Source organism: Triticum aestivum, chromosome 5D (genome assembly GCF_018294505.1).
Source record: "Triticum aestivum cultivar Chinese Spring chromosome 5D, IWGSC CS RefSeq v2.1, whole genome shotgun sequence".
Classification (NCBI taxonomy): Eukaryota; Viridiplantae; Streptophyta; class Magnoliopsida; order Poales; family Poaceae; genus Triticum; species Triticum aestivum.
The window spans coordinates 10,612,146-10,635,281 of NC_057808.1; the positions used below are offsets into that span (position 1 = coordinate 10,612,146).

The window sequence follows — 23,136 nt, forward strand, 5'->3', positions numbered from 1 at the left end:
TTCAATATTTTTGCTTGCCTACGAAGTTCATGTCCATAGTCGTCAGGCATATTCAGCTCGGCTTGGGACGGTGTCGTCAAAAAATCCTTAGCCCACTTCTTTTGCTTCTCAGTGAATACTTGCTTGGGCTCAGGCTCTTTTATCGCCTTCATATCCGCCTTCCATTTCTCATAATCAGCAGACGCGGCCAATTTGGTTTCAGCTTCACTAAGTTCCCAAGGCCTTGGGAGGAGAGGCTTCAGTGATGGCTCCGGTACCCTTGTGGTCTTAGGTACATAAGGGTCCGGGTTAATAGTCCAGGAGCGGGTTTCCTTGCTGTCCGCCTGCTTCTGCTTCTTCGCCGGAGGTGGATTGGGGGGCGTCGTACCCGCCGGAGGAGGATTGGGGGGCGTCGTACCCGCCGGAGGTTGTGGATCGGGGGACGGCGTCGAATGGCGTGAAGGAGGTGTAGGTGAACCACCACGACCACCACCACCGCCACCACGCCACCACCACCACCACCACCATCGGAGGGGGGTGGACTTGCTAGCCTTGGCGCCTCGCCTGGAAACACTATGTACTTCTTTTTCCATAGAATGATCTGGCGCTTGACATCTCCAAGTCTTCTCTCCCCTTCGGGTGTAGGTTTGTCAATCTCCAGGTCCTCAAACCCTTGGACTATGTCTTCCACCGTGACACGAGCATAGCCATATGCAATGGGGTTGTTGTGGTGGAGTGCTCCAGGTGTACAGGGTAAAGCACTGCCGCTAGCTACCTTCGTGGAAACGTTCCCCACGGGATAATGCAGATCACATTCTTTCATCTCCTTTACATCATCCACGGGGTAGTGAGGCTCCGGTGCACGAATCTCGATCATCGGTGCACTAGCACCAGGCGGGGCATCCGTGGAAGCCACGCTGCTTCTCCGCTGCTGGCTTCCGCGATCCGCTTCATGATCTTCATGCGGCCCTGCAGCCGATTTTTCTTTCACTAGTTCATGCACGGTCTGCTTCAACTCATGGAGTTCCGATGCAAACTTCGTCATAAGATCTGCATCCCGGTCCGTCTTTCTCTTACGGCTTCTGTAACAGTACGGGTCATTGTCCTGGGAAAACCCTACTTTCCACGGAACTTTGCCTTTGCCTCGTACACGTCCTCCGTGTTCATCATTCCCGAGGGCTGTTGTCAGTGCGTCTTTCTCTCTGTTGAACTTGATCAAGCCCTCTTGAGCTTGGGTCATTGCGTCAATAAGGGCTTGGGTGGGAGCAAACTGTCTCTGCCGGTGAACACACACCCCTGTCTCCGGGTCTAGCGATCCCCCATGCCCGTACCACCAGCTTTTGGCCCTTGGGTCCCATCCCTCTGTACCTAGAGGGATTCCTCGCACCCTCAGGTCCTCCTCCATCTTCTGCCACCTAGGCTTCGAAAGGCGGTATCCTCCTGGCCCCATAATATGATGGAACTTTTTCTTACTCGCATTATCCTTATTTTTTTAATATTTCCTTGAAATGCTCCGATTGCTTTTGCCTCACAAATTCTGGCCAATCATCTTTCAGTTTCTCATGTTGTCCATTGAAATCCGGAGTCTTGCCCTTGTTGACATAGTCACGGGTTAAATTTTTCTTGAAGTTCCGGAATGCTTCGCCCATCTTCTGAAGAGCGAACTCTTTAACTAGCCTCCTCCTCTGACGTCCACCCGGAACCTCGTTACCGAATTCATCGACTTTGTTGTATTCCTGGAGGTAGAATGAAATGTTCCATAAGCTTTCTCCAGCAATCCTTTTTCGTTCTCTTGTCGACAAAACTGAAACCAAGACGTGCCTTCTTTGGCTCCTTCCATTCCTGGACGGTGATCGGGACGTTGTCTCTAACAACGACTCCGCATTGGTTGATAAACTTTGAGGTGTGCTGTAGGGGCTTGCCGGTTTCACTGACAAACTCAATGGCATATGTTTCTCCTGTTTTCATCGCCTTGGATTTGCCACGCTTTGTCGTACTCGATCCGGAGGGCTAAAAAAAGAAAGAGAGTCGCGCGCGTTAATACATATGTATTCACATTTCAGTAAGTTTGTATCACGAGAGGCTCAATGTATATATATACCTCGCCGGAGGTGGTTGCTACTTGCAATTCGAGATCGTCATTTGTTGACGGTTGACCTCCGTCGACAATGTCCGTTCCTTCACCTTCTTGATCATCGACAATCTCTGTTCCACCGTCAAGGTTCAGAAAAGAAGAGACTACATCCTCTTCTTGCTCATATTCTGAGCCCGGCACATAAGGAATCTCGTTGTTGATGATGCCCATTAAATAACGTTCAGCCTCCGGATCCCTAAGCGGCTCGGCTCTATCGTCCGCCATATGTCACTCCTGCATGTAGTAAAAATTCTTTAAGTATAAAGGAATTAAAAAATAAGATTAAGGGGACATAGAGGAGGAGGAATTAAAAAATAAGATTATTGAGCACTGCCAAGTATTTTGTTTTGTTTTCTTTGTTTTTCTTTTTGGTTTTCATTTGGTTTCTTTCTTCTTCCTTTTTTCTTCTTTTTTCTTCTTCTTCCTTTTTTCTTCTTTTTTCTTCTTCTTTTCTTCTTCCTTCTTTCTTGTTTCTTTCTTCTTCTTCCTTTCTTCTTCCTTTCTTCTTCTTTTTTCTTCTTCCTTTTTCTTTCTTCTTTCTTTTGGTTTCATTTGGTTTTCATTTTTTTCTTCTTCCTTTTTCTTTCTTCTTTTTTTCTTCTTCCTTTTTCTTTCTTCTTTTTTTCTTCTTCCTTTTTCTTTCTTCTTTTTTTCTTCTTCCTTTTTTTCTTCTCCTTTTTCTTCTTTCTTTCTTCTTTCTTTTTTCTTCTTCCTTTTGTTTTTCTTCTTTCTTTGGTTTTCATTTGGTTTTCTTTCTTCTTTCTTTTTGGTTTCATTTGGTTTCTTTTGTTTTGTTTTCTTTTTTTTCTTCTTCCTTTTTCTTTCTTCTTCCTTTTTTCTTCTTCCTTTTCTTTCTTCTTTCTTTCTTCTTTCTTTTCTTCTTTTTCATTTGGTTTTCTTTCTTCTTTCTTTCTTCTTCTTCCTTTTTCTTTCTTCTTTCTTTCTTCTTCTTCCTTTCTTCTTCCTTTCTTCTTCTTTTTTTCTTCTTCCTTTTTCTTTCTTCTTTCTTTTGGTTTCATTTCTTTTCCTTTCTGTTTTCTTATGTTTCTTTTTTCTTTCTGTTTTCTTTCCTGTTTTTCTGTTTTTTCTTTCTGTCTTCTTTTTTTCTTTTTGTTTCTTCTTTCCTTTTCCTTTTTTCTCCTTTTCCTGGTTTCTTCTTTTCTTGTTTTTCTTCTGTTTTCTTTTGTTTTCTTCTTCTTGTTTCTTTCTTCTTTCTTCTTCTTCCTTTGTTCCCGGCGGCGGGCGAAGGCGCATGCAGGAGGACGGCAGGCAGGGGGCCAGGCGGCGGCGCGGGCGACGGGCGGCGGGCAAGGGCTGCGGCGGGCAGGGCACGGGCAGCGGTGGCGCTCACTGGGGACGGGGGCGCGGCCGCAGGGCTTCGGCGGTCGGCGGTCGGGGCAGGGCTTCGGCGTCGGCGTCGGCGTCGGGGCAGGGCTTCGGCGTCGATCGGCGTCGGGCAGGGCTTCGGCGTCGAGAGAGGAGAATGGGAAGTGGCGGAAACTGCTAAGTGCAGTATATATAGACATACCTTTAGTCCCGGTTGGGGAGGCGGACCGCGACTAAAGGTACCCTTTAGTCGCGGTTGGTGGACAACCGCGACTAAAGGGTACCTTTAGTCGCGGTCCGCCTCCCCAACCGGGACTAAAGGGTTTTGGCGCCGCTTTCGTTCCCGCGCAGAAAGAGCCTTTAGTCGCGGTTGGGACAACAACCGCGAATAAAGGGTACCTTTAGTCCCGGTCCGCCTCCCCAACCGGGACTAAAGGCATTGTGCTGCCCGCGTCGAAAGTTTAGTCCCACCTCGCTAGTTGAGAGGGGCGCGCAGTGGTTTATAAGCCCCACTGCCGCTCCCCTCTTGAGCTCCTCTCCATTGCAGGCTTACGGGCCTAATTGTCACTGCTATGCCTGATGGGCCTACTAGGCCTTCTGCGGGCCTGAATCCTGGCCCATCGATGGGTTTCTAGTCGTATTCAGGCCGTGGTGGCCCAGTAGGTGGCATATTTTTTATTTTTTGCCTGTTTTTTGTTTTCTTTTTTGCTTTATTTATTTTGTTTTGTTTCTACTTACAACAAAAAACTTATTTATTTTATTTTGTTTCTAATTACTTATTTATTTTACTTTATGATAATTATTTTTGCTATTAAAATGTTAAAAATACAAATAATATATCAAAAAAATCAGAAAAATAAAACTAATTCATTTTAAAATCTTAAAAATATAATTATATATCAAAAGAATCAGAAAAATAAAACTAATTCATTTTAAAATCTTAAAAATACAAATAATATATCAAAAATTCAGTTCATCGATCCCTTGAAGGTTTGACAAAAGGTTTGATACATCATTCAGTTCATCGACCAAATACAAAGTTTGGTACAATAAATTATTACACATCAATTCTTCCTTGTGTCCCTGCTTGCTTACGATTGTGCCGTATCCATGGAGCATCCTCATCATTTAACTTAATGCTTGGGTCAGTGTTCACTTTGAAGGGCGGAATTTCACCAAACATATTATAATCTTCTGACATGTCTGTCTTGTCCTCCATTCCCACGATGTTTCTTTTCCCTGAAAGAACAATGTGGCGCTTTGGATCATCGCATGATGTACTGATCGTTTTCTTATCTTTCCGTTTCCTCGGTTTGCTACTCATGTCCTTCAAATAAAAAACCTGAGCGACATCTTTGGCAAGGACGAATGGTTCGTCAAGGTAACCAAGATTGTTGAAATCCACCATTGTCATTCCGTATTGCTCGTCCACCTTTACCCCACCTCTTGTTAGCTTGAACCATTTGCACCGGAACAAAGGGACCTTAAAGGAGGGTCCATAGTCAAGTTCCCATATCTCCTCTATGTAACCATAATATGTGACCTTTCGCCCATTCTCGGTTGCTGCATCAAAGCGGACACCACTGTTTTGGTTGGTGCTATTTTTATCTTGGGCGATGGTGTAAAATGTATTCCCATTTATCTCGTACCCTTGGAAAATCGTTATAGTCGAAGATGGTTTCTTGGCCAACATGTACAGCTGATCTCCAACATCATTGTCATTCATTAAATGTTTTCGCAACCAACTGCCGAAAGTATCCATGTGGGCCTTTCTAATCCAGGATTCAGGCTTCCCCGGGTTGTCCGAGCGTAAAATATTCTTGTGTTGCTCGAAGTACGGAGCCACAAAGCTGGAATTTTGCAGAACTGTGTGGTGTGCTTCAGTCATAGAATGACCGTCCATACATATCGTGGATTTCCTTCCGATCTTGCCTTTTCCACTTAGTCTCCCCTCGTGCCGCGATTGAGGAATACCAATCGGCTTAAGGTCAGGAACATAGTCAATACAGAACTCAATTACCTCCTCATTTCCATAGCCCTTGACGATGCTTCCTTCTGGCCTAGCACGGTTATGAACATATTTCTTTAATACTCCCATGAACCACTCAAAGGGGAACATATTGTGTAGAAATACAGGACCGAGAATGGAAATCTCTTCGACTAGGTGGAGCAGGAGGTGCGTCATAATATCGAAGAAGGATGGTGGGAACACCAACTCGAAACTGACAAGGCATTGGACAACATCGTTCTGTAACCGTGGTAGATCTTCTGGATTGATTACCTTCTGAGAGATTGCATTGAGGAATGCACATAGCTTCACAATGGCTACTCGAACATTTTCCGGTAGGAGCCCCCTCAAAGCAATCGGAAGCAATTGCGTCATAATCACGTGGCAGTCGTGAGACTTCAGGTTTTGGAACTTTTTCTCCGCCATGTTTATTATTCCCTTTATATTCGACGAGAAGCCAGACGGGACCTTCATACTGCTCAGGCATTCAAAAAAATGACCTTCTCTTCTTTGGTAAGAGTGTAGCTGGCACGACCTTGAAACCATTCCGGATGCCGGTCATCTGGGTCTTTCAAAAGTTGCTGGTCCTGCCGTGCTTCCTTTGTATCATTTGTCTTCCCATACACGCCCAAGAAGCTTAGCAGGTTCACACAAATATTCTTCGTAACATGCATCACGTCGATTGTAGAGCGGACATCTAGGACTTTCCAATATTCTAGCTCCCAAAATATAGATTTCTTCTTCCACATGGGTGCGTGCCCGTCAACTCCCCGCGGAACTGATTGTCCGCCAGGACCCTTTCCAAAGATGACTTTCAAATCCTTGACCATATCAAATATCTCAGCACCAGTACGTTCCGCAGGCTTCGGCCGGTGATCTGCCTTGCCGTTGAAATGCTTGCCTTTCTTTCTTACGTTATGATTTCGGGGAAGAAATCGACGATGACCCAGGTACACGTTCTTCTTACAATTAACCAAACGTACACTTTCAGTCTCATGTAAGCAGTGCGTGCATGCATTGTATCCCTTATTTGTCTGTCCCGAAAGGTTACTGAGAGCAGGCCAATCGTTGATGGTTACAAAAAGCAACGCTCGTAGGTCAAATTCCTCTCCTTTGTGCTCATCCCAGACATGTACACCAGGTCTGGCCCACAACTGTAGAAGTTCATCAACTAATGGCCTTAGGTACACATCGATGTCGTTCCCGGGTTGCTTTGGACCTTGGATGAGCACTGGCATCATAATGAACTTCCGCTTCATGCACAACCAAGGAGGAAGGTTGTAGATGCATAGAGTCACGGGCCAGGTGCTATGGCTGGAGCTCTGCTCGCCAAAAGGATTCATGCCATCAGTACTTAGACCAAATCTTATGTTCCTTGCGTCAGCTGCAAAATCTTTGAACACTCTGTCGATCTTTCTCCATTGCGGTCCATCAGCGGGGTGTCTCAACTCCCCGTCGGACTTACGGTCCTCTTTGTGCCATCGCAACGACTTGGCATGCTTTTTGTTCATGAACAGACGTTTCAACCGTGGTATTATAGGAGCATACCACATCACCTTGGCGGGAACCCTCTTCCTGGGTTTCTCGCCCTCAACATCGTCACCAGGGTCATCGCCTCTGATCTTATAACGCAATGCAGTGCATACAGGGCATTCATTCAAATTCTCGTATTCACCGCGGTAGAGGATGCAGTCGTTAATGCATGCATGTATCTTCAGGACCTCTAAACCTAGAGGGCAGACAACCTTCTTTGCTTCGTACGTACTGGCGGGCAACTCGTTATTCTTCGGAAACATATTCTTCAACATTTTCAGCAAATTTTCAAATGATGAGTCACCTACACCTTCCTGTGCCTTCCATTTTAGCAAATCCAGTGTGCAGCCCAGCTTTTTCAGACTATTATCGCATCCTGGATACAACGACTTTTTGTGATCCTCTAACATGTGATCCAAATTCTCCCTATCCTTGTCAGTTTCGCAGCGTCTCCGTGCATCAGCAATGGTCCGACCAAGATCATCAGCGGGCTCATCATGTGCCTCTTCTTCACCTTCACCTAACCCTTCCCCACCTTCAGCATCATCCACCATGAAAGTATCACCGAAATGATCATGATAGTTGTCATCGATATCATCCCCTTCTTCATCTTCTTCCATTCTAACCCCTCTTTCTCCATGCTTGGTCCAACAATTATAGCTTGGCATGAAACCGTGCCGAAGCAGGTGCATGTGAACGTCTCTTGAGGAGGAGTAACCCTTTTGATTCTTACAGACAGCACATGAACAGATAATAAAACCTTGCTGCTTGTTCGCATTTGCCACTACGAGGAAATCTTTCAAACCCGTAGTGAACTCGCCGGAGAGTCGGGGACCGTACATCCATCGCCGATTCATCTGCATTATTATTATATAAAGTATATAATTAACCATCATGCATTTGTTAAACTAACTAGCTAGAAATAATACAAATTAAACAATGAACTACACACATGCATATTTTATCAATGACACATGAAAGGTTCAAGTTGCTAACCGCGATCGCGGAGGAAAAATAAATGAGAAAGCTCAAGTGTGGCTCGGACACTTCATATCATGTTTGTTTCAGGCTCTCGGGCATTTCATCGAACACCTTGTGTGCATAGGAGGAACCAAAAGCAAACCCACCACCCCCTTCTGAAAATTGTGAAGTGAGCTGAGTGAAGTGAAGTGAGCTGAGTCCTATATATAGGGATGGGCCTGTAGTCCCGGTTGGCCTGGCCAACCGCGACTAAAGGCCTTCGGGGACCTTTAGTCCCGGTTGGCCAGGCCAACCGGGACTAAAGCCCCTCCCGTCCGCCAGCTGGATGGGCCTTTAGTCCCGGTTGGCCTGGCCAACCGCGACTAAAGGCCTTCGCTAGCTGTCGACCGAGCGCGCTGGGCCCAGATAGTTGGTCGCGGGTCTCCTCCCGAACCGCGACTAAAGGCCCCTTTTGTCGCGGTTCGATTGTTTTGGGGACTAATAGGGGCGTATGGAAGCCTCTTTTTCTACTAGTGCGGGGGCGCTTTTCATCTTCCTTTCCCTTTTTCCCGAGCTAGGCGATTAGGCCAAAGTCTTCCTTCTTTCCATCTTCATCGCTTGCAGCGCTTCTTCTTTGATTGAGTCGGTCTTTCGGAGTCCAATACTCTTTAAGTTAGTCCGTTGGGATAGATTAGATAGACTAAGGTTAGGGTTTTTTTGTTGCGCGTGTACGAAAATGAGATATGTTGTCATGTCTTTTCGGATTGATTCAAGGGTTCAACGATAACGCTTACTGCTTCAGGGCATTAGTTTTTAATTAGAGGCACACGTACAAAGATTTTTCGGCTATCATCGATAAGTTTTATGCCGGCTCTGGTATGAGAGCGGCAACATCGACGCATGGATGGCCGTTCCACGATTTAGGAATATATCTTTGTAATTTTAATTATGTTTGGGATTCTTTATACTTTTCATAAACATTCGTAAGCATTTGAGTCCTCCTATAAGAGCATCTACAGTCGGACTTGGTAAATTCGATCCTTCAAACGCTCACGGACGCGAGCGGGCGTGTCTACGGACAGTGATCGATCACGTCTCAAATATTTGATTCTACAACCGGACACCTCAAACTAGAGACCTTAAATTTATTTTATCACATGCAATGTGAAACCTTAAAGCAAGCAAAAGGTGACGTGATTTACTGGAGATTTGGCACGCGTTTTTCACTCGTGGGCGACCAAACAGACAGCACGGCGGACCAATCCCTAGCTCTGAGGCAGACCCACCCGATCGCGGCCGCTGGCCCCCGATCCGACGGTCCATGGGCGCGTGCGGCCGTCATGACGACACCACCACGGACGGACCCGGTCCGACCTACCTGGCGCCCCGCATGACACCCGGCGCCACTCCTGCGTTGCTGCCCGTGGGCCCATCCAGCGCCCACCACGTGCCCCTTCCTTCTCCGTGGACAGACAGCCGAGCAAAATATTTGGCCATTTCCTTATTGTTCACCAATTTATGGGCAATAATAAATACCTCTGGTTGTTTTTTCTCGCGTTGCTTATGGAGGAGAGCGGGAGCAGAAAATTGTTAGAATTAATGGGCTAGGCCCATAGCAATTTCTGAAATCTCAAAGCCCATGTGTAAAATGGTAAGTGGTGGTGCTAAGTTTAGTCCCACCTTGAAAGTTGAAGAAGAGTTGGACCTCTTTATATAGTGGGTTCTCTCCACCACTCGTGTGTGAGAAGAGAAAGGGAAAACCACACGCGCGCGCTCGCTCGCCTCGCCGGGCCGAGGCGTGCGACATGCGCGCGAATGGTCCGCCGAAATCCGGTCCGTCTCCTTGCAGGAGCGCAGCTTCCTTTTGCCGTTTTATTTTTTTGTCTTGGCAGACAAGTTTTTGATTTCTTGTCCGGTAAGTATACGAATTAGAAACCGAGTCGGTTTGGGATTGTGGTCGCGACACAATACCGCCTCTGGTCCTAATATATATACAGCTACCGGCTGCGGCCAGAGACACCGAAAAACACCTAGGGTTTTGCCTCATCTCACAACTTGCGCCGCCATCGTAGTCTACTCCATCCCAAACGCCGGCGTGCATCGGCGCGTGGGAGAGCAGGTCTCCGGAACCGTTCGTCTTTGCGATCCTGCACCGGGAGAGGACGAATTAGGTTTTTGGGAAGCGCTGTGCGCGACTGCTCAAATTCGTCATCACGGGTCGTCTTCCGTCCAAGTCGGGCGGTGCTACTCATCGTCGTATTCATCGCCGTCAGCAGCAGATCGTTGCCAACATCGTCATCAACCCTGTCGCACCCATAATAGCTAACGATCAGTACGTCCAACATCCTCTGTTCATGGCTGTTTCTACAGCTATTGTTACGTGTTTGCTGCTGCTATGCATGTCTTGCTGTTCTTCTAGTTTGCTAGATTTTTGCATGCTAGTATCTCTTCTAGTCATGAATTATTTACTGGAATTAATCATGAACTTGCCTAATATTCCAACAAAAATAAGACTTGGAAGGAATCCATCAACTCTCTCGCTCTCGCTCCTGGGCGCTTCCCCGCAACCAAAAGCTGTACGCCCAGCGGCTGAGGTTTCCGTTCCAATCTCCGGCGAGGTTGCTTCCTCGCCAATGCCACGCTTGATTTCCAGGTATAGGGTTCTGCGGCGGGACGAGCCCGAGGACGACCGACGCCGGGCGGCGGCCGGTCGCTCGCTTGCTTCGTTCCGGCGGGTTCCCGTCGACCAGGAGGTAACGGCGGTGAAGTGAGACAAATAAGGTCTAGTCACCCTCAGGCAAACGCATGCACTTAGAGGCTGTTTGTTCTCAACCTCAGCTCGCCACGCCGAAGATGCGGCCGCGCCATAGGTGTGGCGAACGAAATGAGCGCCACACTTTTGGCGAGTTGTGGCGTGAAAAATGAACTAGCAAGCTGTGGCGAGCGGTGCGGCACGTCACAACACTGGCATAAAGCAAACATCAGCTAAGTTTAGGCGTAGGGAGCTGTGGCGAGCTGTGGCATGCGTAGTCACGAACCAAACACGCCCTTAGAGCATCTCCACACTACTAAAAAACAGCTATAGCCAATATGGACACTGATGACGCACTATGCATATGGTGCGCCATTACTAAATAGTAATGGCGTATCATGTGTTGGTGCGCCATTAGTGTGCAAATACTAATGGCGCACCACATCCACGGTGCGCCATTAGTAAAAAAATTTATTTTTTTATTTTTTTAAAACTACTAATGGCGCACTAGGGGATAGTGCGCCATTACTAGTTCAACTAGTAATGGCGCACCACACCCACGGTGCGCCATTAGTAGTTTAAAAAATAAAATAAAATAAAAATTTGATTTTTTTTGAAACATATTTACTAATGGCGCACGGTGCGCCATTAGTAGTTTGGCCCAAACATTCCCCCCGAATGCATCCCCCGTGGACCGCCTTTTCAGTTTAAAAAAAAAAGAAAATGATAGAAATATAAAAAAATAAAAGAAAATAAGATTCTCATGTGATATGTAGTCTAGTTGTTAGTAAAATTTACAAACATTAATTTTTGACTTTTTTTGCAAAATCTCTCGAGAATTTGTAAAATGGGCATAACTTAAATCATCTACTCGAAAAGTTAGTAATCCCCCCGAACTCGGATGAAAAAGTTTTTTATATGAAAAATCATCTACTCGAAAAGTTACATCCGAATTTAACCGGGAGAACCCGTTAAACATTTTCAAAATCCTCAAAAACCTAACAGAAAAAAAGATACAGGGCTTTTAAGATCTGGAGAGGCAAAAAAATTAAAAAAAATACAAACTTACTAATGACGCACCTGCCCATGGTGCGACATTACTATCTTCCCGCCTTCAAAATTCAAAATAAATTAAAAAAATAAAAAAAGTTAGTAATGGCGCACCTGCCCACGGTGCGCCACTACTATGCCGTATATATGGCTGGGCGTGGTCCTCTCCTCCTTACCTCTTTATTCTTCTCCTCCACTCCACCTCTCCTCCACTCCACCTCTCCTCCACTCCATCTCTTCCTCTCCTCCACTCCATCTCCCCATCTCCCCTTCTCTCCTCCACCATACTCCGCTCCTCCTCTCCGGCGACCTCCTCCTCTCCGGCGACCTCCTCCTCCTTCTCTCCGGCGACCTCCTCCTCCCTCCTCTCCTCCCCTCCCCTCACGGTTTCTCCTCCCTCCTCTCCGGTGATCTCCTCCTCCCTCCTCTCCTCCCCTCCCCTCACGGTTTCTCCTTCCTCCTCTCCAGCTGCGCCCCCAACAAGGCCCTTCAGGCGGTTTTTTGGCCGCCGGCGCTGCAAAATCGGCCCAGTCGCACCCCCAAAGGCCCCTTTTTCGCCGGCTCGGGCCGAAATTGGCGCCGGCGGACCCAGGCGGAACCCGGCGCGCTGGGGGGGCGCTCGGGGGCGCTGGGCGAATCGTTTTTGGCGTGAAAGAGCCGCGGGCCCGCCGAGTCAGCGACACTCGCCTCGTCGTCCTCAGGACGCCTCGGTTTCCCGCGGGAAATCAATGCCAAGGCTGCCGCCGGCCAGCCTTCCAGTGATTCCTCACGGGGCGGCTCTTCACGGGCGGCGCGGCGACGCCTCACTCCCTGCCCCGCATACACACGCCTCCCCGACGGCTATAAAAAGCGTCGCCCCCTCCCCCCCCGCCGTTGGCCACAGACGCCGTGCTCTCTGCCTCTCTCTCTCCGCCGCCGCCGAATCTCTCCTCTCTCCCAGCCGCAGCCACGACAATGTGCGAGTGCTTCCCTAGCGACGGAGCGGCGGCCAACGGCTTCGGTCGCCGTTCGCTACAATCGTGGGAGGCACACCTGCTTTTCGAGGCCAATATCCCGGCGCCTCCAGACATGCGCGCTGGGCCGACAGGATGGAGGCTCAGCGCCGGAGGCGTCCCCATTCCCCCCTGCCGGACGCCGTCGCGCGCCCCGACTACTTCGCCGGCGAGGTCGACCGCGTTCGGTCGTCGCTGGCCGAGGAGCAGCGCGCCTTCCCGCAGTACGCCGCCGACAACCACGAGCCGTGGGCGGCGTACTTCCAGCGCCGTCAGGAGCAACGCCTCGCCTCCACCAACGGGGCACCGGTGGTGGGGGGCGGCCGGTGGAACAGCGAGGGTCGACGCCTGTGGTGGTCCGTCCCGGCCGGACGCTCCGCGAGGTTCTCGCGCACCTAGAGGGCGGCAACAACCCGCCGCTTGCATACCCGGCCGCCGCCCTGGTCCCCCATCGCGGCGCAGGGCAATGGATGCCAAGGAGGTTTGCCTCTGGCTCGTCGTCCTCGTCCCGCTCCTCCTCTCACTCCTCTTCCCACTCCTCCGGCTCTCCGGCGGTGTTCGGCGTCAAGGCTGAGCCCGCAGCGGGGATCGCGCTCGGCCGGCATCGTCATCAACAAAGGCGGCGGCCGCGACTCGTCCTCGGCTCCTCCCCGACTCGTCAAGCCGAAGACGAAGCCGGGGCTCGCCGGCGGCGTCAAGGAGGAGGCGCTCGACGACGAAGCGGCCCTCAAATGGGCGCACGACGACTAGCTGCAGACGGAGAGGGAGCGCCAGTACGCCGCCTTCGTGCGGTTTGAAGTTCGTCGTCGTGGCCGGGACGAGGGAGGCATCGTCGTCCTCGAGGACAGCGACAACGACAACGCGCCACCACCACCGGTCCGCCATGGAGATGCTGGGGAGGGGTCCAGCAGGGACGGCCGCGCCATCAAGAAGGAGAAGGCCGACGACTCCGACGAGGACGGCGGCGACTGGGCACGGCTGATCAACTACTTCGCCCCGTAGATGTTTTTTTTTAATAATTTATGTAAACGCCGAACATGTTGAATATGAATGTCTAGTTTGCCGAATTTTAGCCGAACTTTGCCGAATTCTGATTTTTTTAAATTAAAAAAAACGCGTCTGGGGCGACCCTGGGGCGAGCGGCTGGGAACCCGCTCGCCCCCATGCCGTTTTTTTGCGCCGGCTCGTCCCCAAAGGACGCGTAAAAGCGCTGCCTGAGGAGCCAACGGCTGGAGATGCTCTTAGACCCTGCATGCACCGTGCACCACATGCAATACTTGGACGAACTTTGTAGTGCGTGTAAACGATCGACCAGCCGCACTGACGTGGCCACTCGTTCTGATTCTTCCGTTCCGTTCCAATACGCGCGTCATGAAAATCGGAATAAGCTGGCTGGTCAAATAAAGCCGTACGTCGCTGTCCTTTGTGACTTGTGTGGCGTGGAATTTAGCTCACCTGCTCCTGCAAGTCTAGCATTTGGCGAGAACACAAAGCGCTTAAGAGTAAACAATAAGGCTACATCGGCTGGTATGAAAATCCTGATGTATCGGCTTTGGTTAGAACGCAAGGCAGGGTTTTAGTTCTGGCAAGGCGGTGTTTGGACGGATGACAATGCTTTTTTTTTGAGTCAGTTTTTCAGGACAGATCAGACGGAGCTTCAGCAGGCGTAGATTCGTACTAGCTTGTTGGGACATTTCTCATCGTGTGTAAGATGATGAGATTTGATGTACTTCTGATCTTCCCAGTAGATCTGAGTTTTCTAAAGAAAATGTAAGAGTAAGCAGGAAGGGCATTATTTTAATATGAAAAAAATTACCGGCAAGTTATCCTAAATACATATACCAGTCTTCCCCGAAAAAAACAATACATATACCAGTCTTCCCCGAAAAAATAAATACATATACCAGTCTTAAAGCAAAAGGTGACGTGATTTACCTGAAATATGGCACGCGTTTTCCACTCGTGGGCGAACAGACAAGAGCACGCGTGCATAGCTCGCTGGAGGGTGGAGGCCGACCCACCCAATCGCGGCCGCGGCCTCCCGATCCGACGGCCCAGGGGCGCGCGCGGCCGTCATGACGACACCACCACGGACGGACCCGGTCCTCCTACGTGGCTCCCCGCATGACACCCGCCGCCGCAAATGGGCCCCGCGGCCCAGCCGGCTCCCACCACGTGCCCCGGGCCGCCGTCACGGCCAAGCCCCTCCATTTATTTATTGTTCGCCTGTTGATTGATTTATTCGCCAGAAATAAAATACCATTGGTTGGTTTTTTCGCGTTGCTTACGGAGGAGAAATAAAACTTGGAAGGAATCCATCAACTCCTCTCGCTCTCGCTCCCGGGCGCTTCGCCGCAGCCAAAAACTCTTGACGCCCGGCGGCCGAGGCTTCCGCTCCAATCTCCGGCGAGGCTGCTCCCTCGCCATTTCCGCGCTCGGTTCCCAGGTGGGCGGCGGCCGCTCCGCTCCTCTCCTCTCCCCGCCCGCCCGCCCGCGCTCCCGGTAACCGTCGGCCGCCTTCTGATTCCGCTTCCGCTTCATGGTGCAGGGCTCTGCGGCGGCGGCGGCGGCACGAGACTCACTCGAGGACGACCGACGCCGGGCGGCGGCCCCTCGCTCGCTCGCTCGCTTGGTTCCGGCGGGTTTCCCTCCCCGTCGTCGACTAGGAGGGTAACGGATTCCCGCTCCTCCTCCGTTTCCGCGCTTATTTTGCTGTTCCTACTGCTTTAGTTCGGCAGATTGGTTTCGGTTCTGGCGAGCTCCTGCCAAGTGGCGGCAGCGATTGCGATGCATTCCCTTCGTCACCTCGCGCAAAACCCGGAGTTTTCCTCTTCTTTCTTCAGCGATATTAGCTAGCCTGCGGTTGGTTGGTGTGTTTTTTCAGCAGTTGTTCTGCTCTGATTTTGTATTGTTCCGTTCCGTGTTAGCTTTGTTTAGTCTTACTTACACTTTTGAGGATTGCGGGGTAGCCTAGCGTTGCGTTGCTGGTGCTGGCACGCGAACCAACCCCTCCCACAGAAGCGATCGAATCTGGCCTACCTGTTCAGCTCAACCGGACAGCCCGGATTCGCCCACTTCCAGTTTGCAATGCAATGCTTGCTCATGCTGCTGCTGCTGCTGCTGCCCAATCATTGAATTTAATTTGATTATATAAACTATGACCTTGGTTGGAGTAGTACTGATATGTGCTTTGATCGACCAAGGGGAGGGGGGCTAATTTGCGGGTAATCTTTGGTAATTTCAGTATGCCTTTTCTGACATTCTCATCAACAAAACATGACTTCAACCTAACTGGTACTCCCTCCGTTCCAAAATACTTGACTTCCATTTCTCCAAAAATGGATGCACCTATATACTAAAACATGTCTAGATACATCTATATTTTAACAAATGGAAGGCATGTATTGTGGAACGGAGGGAGTACATCCCAGTCCCAGGGCATAAAAGTAAACGGGTGCTTTTCCAAATGCCACCGCTTGATCGACGCTTCTGCTGTCCTGTCGCACTTCCACATCATGCAGCTTGCTTCGTTTGGATACTGATGTGAAGGGGGAACTTGTTAAGCACGTTTGAAATGCACATACACCACTGCTGGGCTGACATTGGAATTGGCAGTGATGCCATTGTGCAGTTTACAGTTCAGCCTGTAGACTAAATGTGTTAAGCAATATCTTTCTCTCCCTGTACCTGCAGGTGCCGAGGGCATCACGGATGATGCTTCTGTGCATATTTAGATGACATATGCTCTGTTTTCCGTGACTGACCCGGTAGGAAGCCATGAAGATCAGCGCACTCCTGACCTCTGCGGGCATCAATATTGGGCTCTGCGTGCTCTTTCTGTCGCTCTATTCTGTTCTGAGGAAGCAGCCAGCCAATGTCAGGGTCTACTTCGGCCGGAGGATTTCCGAGGAGCATAGTCGGCTCCGAGAGGCTTTTATTTTGGAGAGGTTTGTTCCATCAACTGGCTGGATTGTCAAGGCCCTGAGGTATACCGAGGAAGAGGTCTTGGCAGCTGCTGGGCTGGATGCTGTCGCTTTCAATAGAATGCTAGTCTTCAGGTACACCAAATTTCGTCTTTGATATCCATGTATCCCTTTGTGCTATTATCATGTTGGTTAGAAGGCATCACCATATGATTGATGAGCTTTTTAGCATCCACGTGTGACCTGAATCAGAAGGAGCCGAAAACTCGTAAATCTGGCAGCTGCATATAAAATAGAACTTCTTTTAACGCTGTTATGCGAAATCGTAGTTCCCTCTCTCTTTTTTTGTGTGGCTATTTTCTGTTATATCAGTTTAACCTCAGATTCCAATTTTGCACACTGAATACATTCGTTTTCTGCAGCATACGTATCTTTTCCCTAGCTGCTCTGCTGTGTGTGTTTGGAATTCTTCCACTGCATTATTATGGACAAAATATACAGCATCTTCGGATTCCTTATGAAGATCTGGATATCTTCACAATTGGAAATGTGGAAAAGCGATCAAGATGGTGAGCTGACCAATTTATTTTAATGTTATCATAAGGTGTTTTTTAGACTATCATAAGGTGGTTTTGTCTAGGCTATCATAAGGTTGTTTTATCAAGGCTGAAATTGTATATTTGTTTGTGGTATGCTGCATTTTTTATTGGTATTTATAATGTTATTTGTTTTGCCTCTAACTGGACTCGATTTAGTTCCGTGCACGTCTCTACTCTTCAAAACATGAGAAAAGAATATGCATATGGGAGCGCAACATACATACTTCTGTATTCATTTTATTTGCTGGTTGCATTGCAGGCTTTGGGTTCATTGTCTAGTTCTCTACATACTATCTGGAGTAGCTTGCATTCTCCTATATCTTGTAAGTATTTTTAGAAACTACGGAGTATTCTACATCCTCATACTTTGGAACGCATGTAATGTTGTTTCTGTACCCAATCTTTCAGGAGTTTAGGCACATTGCTAGACTGAGGCTCCTTCACCTTAAACGTGCAACACCCAATCCAGGCCAATTTACTGTGCTTGTTCGCGGAATACCAAAGACAAAGAAAGAATCGTGCAGTAGTGCTGTTGATGATTTCTTCACCAAGTATCATGCGTCAAGTTACCTATTCCACCAAATTGTTTACAAAACTGGCAAAGTTCAGAAGATAATGGTAAGAATTCTCATACAACGTTTCTATTTGTTTGGAGGGTGGGGGTGGGGGTGGGGAGAATGCGACACAATCGCTAAGGTAGTATTTTTGTGATTTAATGCTGTCAGTCTTAAGACTTACTTTCCTTGTGGTTCGGTAACCACTATGTCATGCAAGTGATAATTCATGTACCGCACATTCATTATGATAATTTTTGTCTTCTCCATGAATTTGTGAAATGATCTCATATCATTTAAGTTAGATTTATAATTTTTATCTGCAAAGGTATTTGTCATATTGCACATTCTTTTTCATATGATATATTTTGTTTTCTCCCTGAACTAGTGAATTGATCTCAGATTCGCTTGATTTGGATTTGAATTTATCTGAATGTTAGTATTTTGCTTTCTGCTTTTGGAGTAAAACTGTTTCATATACTGCAGACTGGTGCGAAGAAGGCATGTAGAAAGTTGAAAAATTTCACGGACACCACTGTAGATCAGAGCTGCAAAGCAATTACATACCGGTGTTGTCTTTGTGGTGCCTCTTCAAATTCTTTCCAGTTGTTGCCCACTGATGAAGTTGTACCGAGCAGAGGAAAAGTTGACCTGGACGATTCTAGCTTGAACATAGATAATGAGGTTTTCTTCGCAATTTTGCAAACATTGATTTTTCTGCTAAGTTCATCAACAAGTCTGTATAGAATCAGTAACTTCAGTTCTTGAACTATTTACAGGAATGTGCAGCTGCTTTTGTATTTTTCAAAACACGGTATGGAGCACTTGTCGCGTCAGACGTACTTCAGACATCAAACCCTACGAAGTGGGTTACTGATCTAGCTCCAGAACCAAATGATGTGTATTGGTCAAACATTTGGCTTCCCTATAAGCAGCTTTGGATTCGACGGATAGCGACGCTACTTGGTTCTATTGTTTTTATGCTCTTATTTCTGGCACCGGTGACATTTATAAATGGTCTATCTCAGCTTGATCAGTTGCAGAAGAGGCTTCCTTTCCTTAACGGGATATTGAAGCAGTAAGTACCTATGTTGCACTGGAACTGATATCTACTACTCCCTCTGTAAATTAATATAAGAGCATTTAGATCACTAAAATAGTGATCTAAACGCTCTTATATTAGTTTACGGAGGGAGTACTATTGAACTTCATCTTCTTATCCACTAACATGTAGAGCTAACAGCATGCAAAATCATATATATCTAGACCGATTATTAACACATTTTAGTTGAGTGCTTTGGGATTATTGTGGTACTACTGTTCAGCTTAGACATATGGCATGTATTTGTATTTGGCTTCTATTGACTCCTCTTCCATGTGCAGGCCACACCACCTGGTCCAGCTAATAACTGGATACCTTCCGAGTGTCATACTGCAAATATTTCTATACACCGTTGCGCCAATAATGATGCTATTTTCAACACTAGAAGGGCCTATATCTCACAGCGAAAGGAAGAGGAGTGCGTGCTGTAAAGTGCTGTACTTCTTGATTTGGAATGTATTCTTTGTTAATGTGGTATCTGGCACTGTCTTAAAACAATTGGATTTCTTTTCAAGCCCGAAGGACATTCCTGTCCAGCTCGCTAAGGTTATACCTGGGCAGGTTAGTTCTATCTTGTTGTCACGCTGTAGAAGGATCTTTTTTCTTTTTGAAACTCCAGAAGATCATTTTGTTTATGGAAGGTCAATATATTCTGACTGCAATTCTGTAAATCCATTTTGATTTCAGGCTTCCTTCTTCATCACCTATGTTCTTACTTCAGGATGGGCCAGTTTATCATCTGAACTCATGCAACTCTTTGGTCTGATCTATAACTTCATAAGGAAGTATGTTCTGAGAATGAAAGAAGATACAGAGTTTGTCCCCTCGTTCCCCTATCACACTGAAGTACCAAAAGTTTTGTTGTTTGGACTATTGGGATTCACATGCTCTGTACTGGCGCCCTTGATCTTACCTTTTCTGCTAGTCTACTTCTTCCTGGGTTATGTCGTATACCGCAATCAGGTGAGAAACTCTAGATGGATACTGAGAAGTCCATGGCATTTTTTTTGTTGCATTCTGTTTTCGTAGCACAACCATGTTGCCCTTAATGGTGAACTTCGTTGTTTAGTACTCCCTCCGTCCCAAAATAAGTGACTTGGTTTTAGTTCAAAATACTTGATACAAAGTATATTTGTTATTTTGTTTGGTATGCTAATGATCTGCCATTTGTATATGTTTTCAGCTGCTCAATGTGTACCGCACGAGATATGACACCGGTGGTTTGTATTGGCCGATTATACACAACACAGTGATATTTTCTCTCGTGCTCACCCAGATCATCTGCCTCGGCATATTTGGGCTGAAAGTATCACCAGTAGCTGCAGGCTTCACCATACCTCTCATCATCTTCACTCTTCTGTTCAATCAGTATTGCAGAACCCGGCTTCTTCCACTGTTCAGCACTTTCCCAGCACAGGTTTGTATTGCTTCAATAATACTCCAAGCTAGCAGGAAATAACGTATTGATGAAAATGAACCTAGGCGCACCACAAACTAGGGAATAGCCCAGGAGCAGAATTTGCTGACCGTTGAGTTGTTATCCCTGTTTTGTTGATGCTGTGTTCCGACCGTGCAGAATTTAATCGACATGGACAGGGAGGACGAGCTGTCAGGAAGAATGGAACATATTCACCACGGGCTCCATACCGCGTATTGCCAGTTCCCTGAATCTGAAGATATACAACTGGAGGAAATTCGGACCGTCGGGAATGATGAGGACGGCGGAGGTTGTAGCTCGGGCGGGTCCAACGGCAAAGGTTGCTCGGACGAGCCCAGCGGCAAAGAGACCCTCCAGGAACAGCAGCAGCCCAGAAGGGATCTGTCTCACCCGACACTCAAAGGGCTCCCCGTTAGCCGTCTGCAGACTGCCGTGAGATGCGTCACTTTCCTCATTCGGCTGCAGAAAAGAGGCTTGTCATGATACAGCCAGCGTTGGGCAACTAACCACTAACCCCTTTCATCATGTGGCCGCTCATGTAAATGTACAGCAATATATAGGTCGTACAAGTTTTTTTCTGTTTCTTTTTGGGAAAAAGAGGGGGTTATAGATCATACATACAAGTATACAAGATACATTAGAGAATAGGTTAAGAAATACCAGTAATCCAAGTGAAGCATCATCATGGTTAACTGGGGGTGCAATTTTGGTTTTGGGGCAGCGTCCGGAAGTTTCGGCAGACATGAAAGTGATCGGTGTCGTGGGCTATCATGATCATCGTTACCTGTAAAGTCTTCTTAGCTGTAAACATCCAAGGCTTTGGTCTTCATGCTTGTCTGATTAGCTCTGTCCTGGGCATCTCTGTTTGATGAACTTGACCTGCTTTTGTCGAGAAGCATATGTGCAATCATTTTTGTATTTGATGGCTGGCTCTTGGCATCTAGCATTGGTCAGACACAATATCTGTGGTCGCCCCCGCTCGGGCGACTCGGGCGGGATCACAACCCTAGCCGCGGGCGGGATCATTTTTTTGTGGCTCCCCCACGTCGCCCCCGCTCGGGTGACTCGGGCGGGATCACAATCCTAGCCGCCGGGGGCTCCCCGTCCTTCCATCCCTCCCTCCGCCGCCGCCGAAGGACGCCGCCGGCCTATAGCCCGGGGGCTGACGGTGGTGGCGGGGGCCTTCCTTCTCTCTCGCGCCATGGGGGCGGTGCGGAGCCCCGTGGCGTGTGGTGGCACGGCCGATTTGGCCTTCGTGGCGTGGCGGGCCTGCCTTGACCGGCGGCGGCGCGGCGGCGGCCTCGTCCTAGGGCGGTGGTGGTGGCGGGTGCGGCGGCCTCGTCCTAGGGCGGTGGTGGTGGCGGGTGCGGCGGCCGGCCCTACGTCGGGCAGCGGCCATGGCTGCGTTCGGCGGCGGCGAACGGATCTGCAGCGACGAACCATCTGACCTCGGATCGGCGGTGGTGGCATGGAGGGCCTGGTGGTTGGGTCGGCGCCATGCGTGGTTTGCCCTCCGGACAGATCTGATCTGCCCGGTGCGGCTTGCTCGATGTGCCGCGGCTCAGATCGGCGGCGACCCGTGCACACGATGCTTGATGGAGGTTCTTCGAGCGGATCCAGGTGAAAACCTTGTTCTCGGCTTGATGCCAAAACCGGCGTTGGCGGCACTCTTTTGTGTCATTACCTTCTTGAAGGGCATCGCCGCGGAGAAGCTCCAGACCTCTATCTGCTACCTCCGGGGGAGGGACCCTAGATCAGTAGATCGGATGACGGCGGCGCGTTGGTGTCGTTTCCTCCTTGGGGGCGTCATTCTTGGAGGCGTACACGGGATCGAGGGACCAGTGGGCGGATTTTTTGGTGGAGCGGTGCTTCATCCTACACATTGATGACGGCGGATCTCGGCGGCGTGGCGCAGTAGAGACTCGGCGCCCGATGCGCGGTGATGGACTCACGCAGGAGGAGGTAGTTGTCTGTCGCATGGTGGCGTCGATGACAGAGTGGCCTGACAAGGTAGAAGCCTCAATATCTGCTCTGAAGGCGGACCTGTAGAGGATGGTGGCGGCGACACTTGTGGGTGCGTCAGACCAGTTTATGCCCCAGACCCGGTATGTGGCTCGGCTGGGGCTTCTGGCTTTTGATGATAGGCTTAGGTGAGTGGTCTGGGTATTTGGCCCAGCTAGCACCCCTTCATCATATGGATAGGAGTAGTGGCATATGTAGCCAAGATGATGGATTCGGGCATATTGTTGTAATACTTTGTAAGGTCCTCGAGAATAATCAATAAAGTGGCCGCATGCATCTCCCAGATGCAGAGACCGGGGGTCATCCTCCTTTTCTAAAAAATATATCTTTGGTCGACTGTGAACTCCACATCAGCCATTATCACAGGATAAAAATCAGGGGGGTTGTCATTTCTGTTGGCCACATATATCTTGTAAGTATTATTGGCGGGTAGGACGTCATATGGTCGGTCCAAAAGTAGTAACCGACCGTGCAACCTTGGTTAAATGATGAAGAAATGGAATGATCCCTTGGTCACGATGTTGATTGGAGAGCAATTATCAGTGGCTAATTAATAATAATCCTTGCAATTTTTGGAGGGCCGGCGCGGCGTGGAGCGCACGCGAGGAAGCTTGAGGAATTGTATTCAAATTAGATTCCGAAATTGTATTACTTGATCAAAGTTGATGATAAAAACCAGGGAGGGGGGGTTGTCATTTCTGTTGTCCATTGTTCTTTTTATATCCTTGTAAGTATTATTGGCGGCTAGGATGTGGTATGGTCGG

At 48.5% G+C, this 23,136-nt stretch overlaps 1 protein-coding gene across 1 annotated transcript; it reads left to right on the plus strand.

Moving 5' to 3' along the window:
• The first annotated feature begins 14,991 nt into the window (after positions 1 to 14,991).
• On the plus strand, positions 14,992 to 21,179 carry LOC123119110 (CSC1-like protein RXW8). The gene is made up of 12 exons (XM_044538795.1): positions 14,992 to 15,180; positions 15,283 to 15,404; positions 16,428 to 16,792; positions 17,080 to 17,226; positions 17,516 to 17,579; positions 17,665 to 17,874; positions 18,297 to 18,494; positions 18,590 to 18,888; positions 19,194 to 19,473; positions 19,600 to 19,875; positions 20,096 to 20,329; positions 20,489 to 21,179. The coding sequence occupies exons 3-12, from the start codon at positions 16,512 to 16,514 to the stop codon at positions 20,831 to 20,833; spliced, it is 2,334 nt and encodes a 777-aa protein (XP_044394730.1). The 5' UTR covers positions 14,992 to 15,180; positions 15,283 to 15,404; positions 16,428 to 16,511; the 3' UTR covers positions 20,834 to 21,179.
• Positions 21,180 to 23,136: the final 1,957 nt, after the last annotated feature.

Bases quoted from the DNA above. Each gene is read 5' to 3' on its own strand.
- LOC123119110 (XM_044538795.1), top strand. From the start codon at position 16,512: ATGAAGATCAGCGCACTCCTGACCTCTGCGGGCATCAATATTGGGCTC. The intron at 18,495-18,589 runs GTTTTCTTCGCA...AACTATTTACAG, and splicing joins GCTTGAACATAGATAATGAG to GAATGTGCAGCTGCTTTTGT. The intron at 18,889-19,193 runs GTAAGTACCTAT...TTCCATGTGCAG, and splicing joins CTTAACGGGATATTGAAGCA to GCCACACCACCTGGTCCAGC.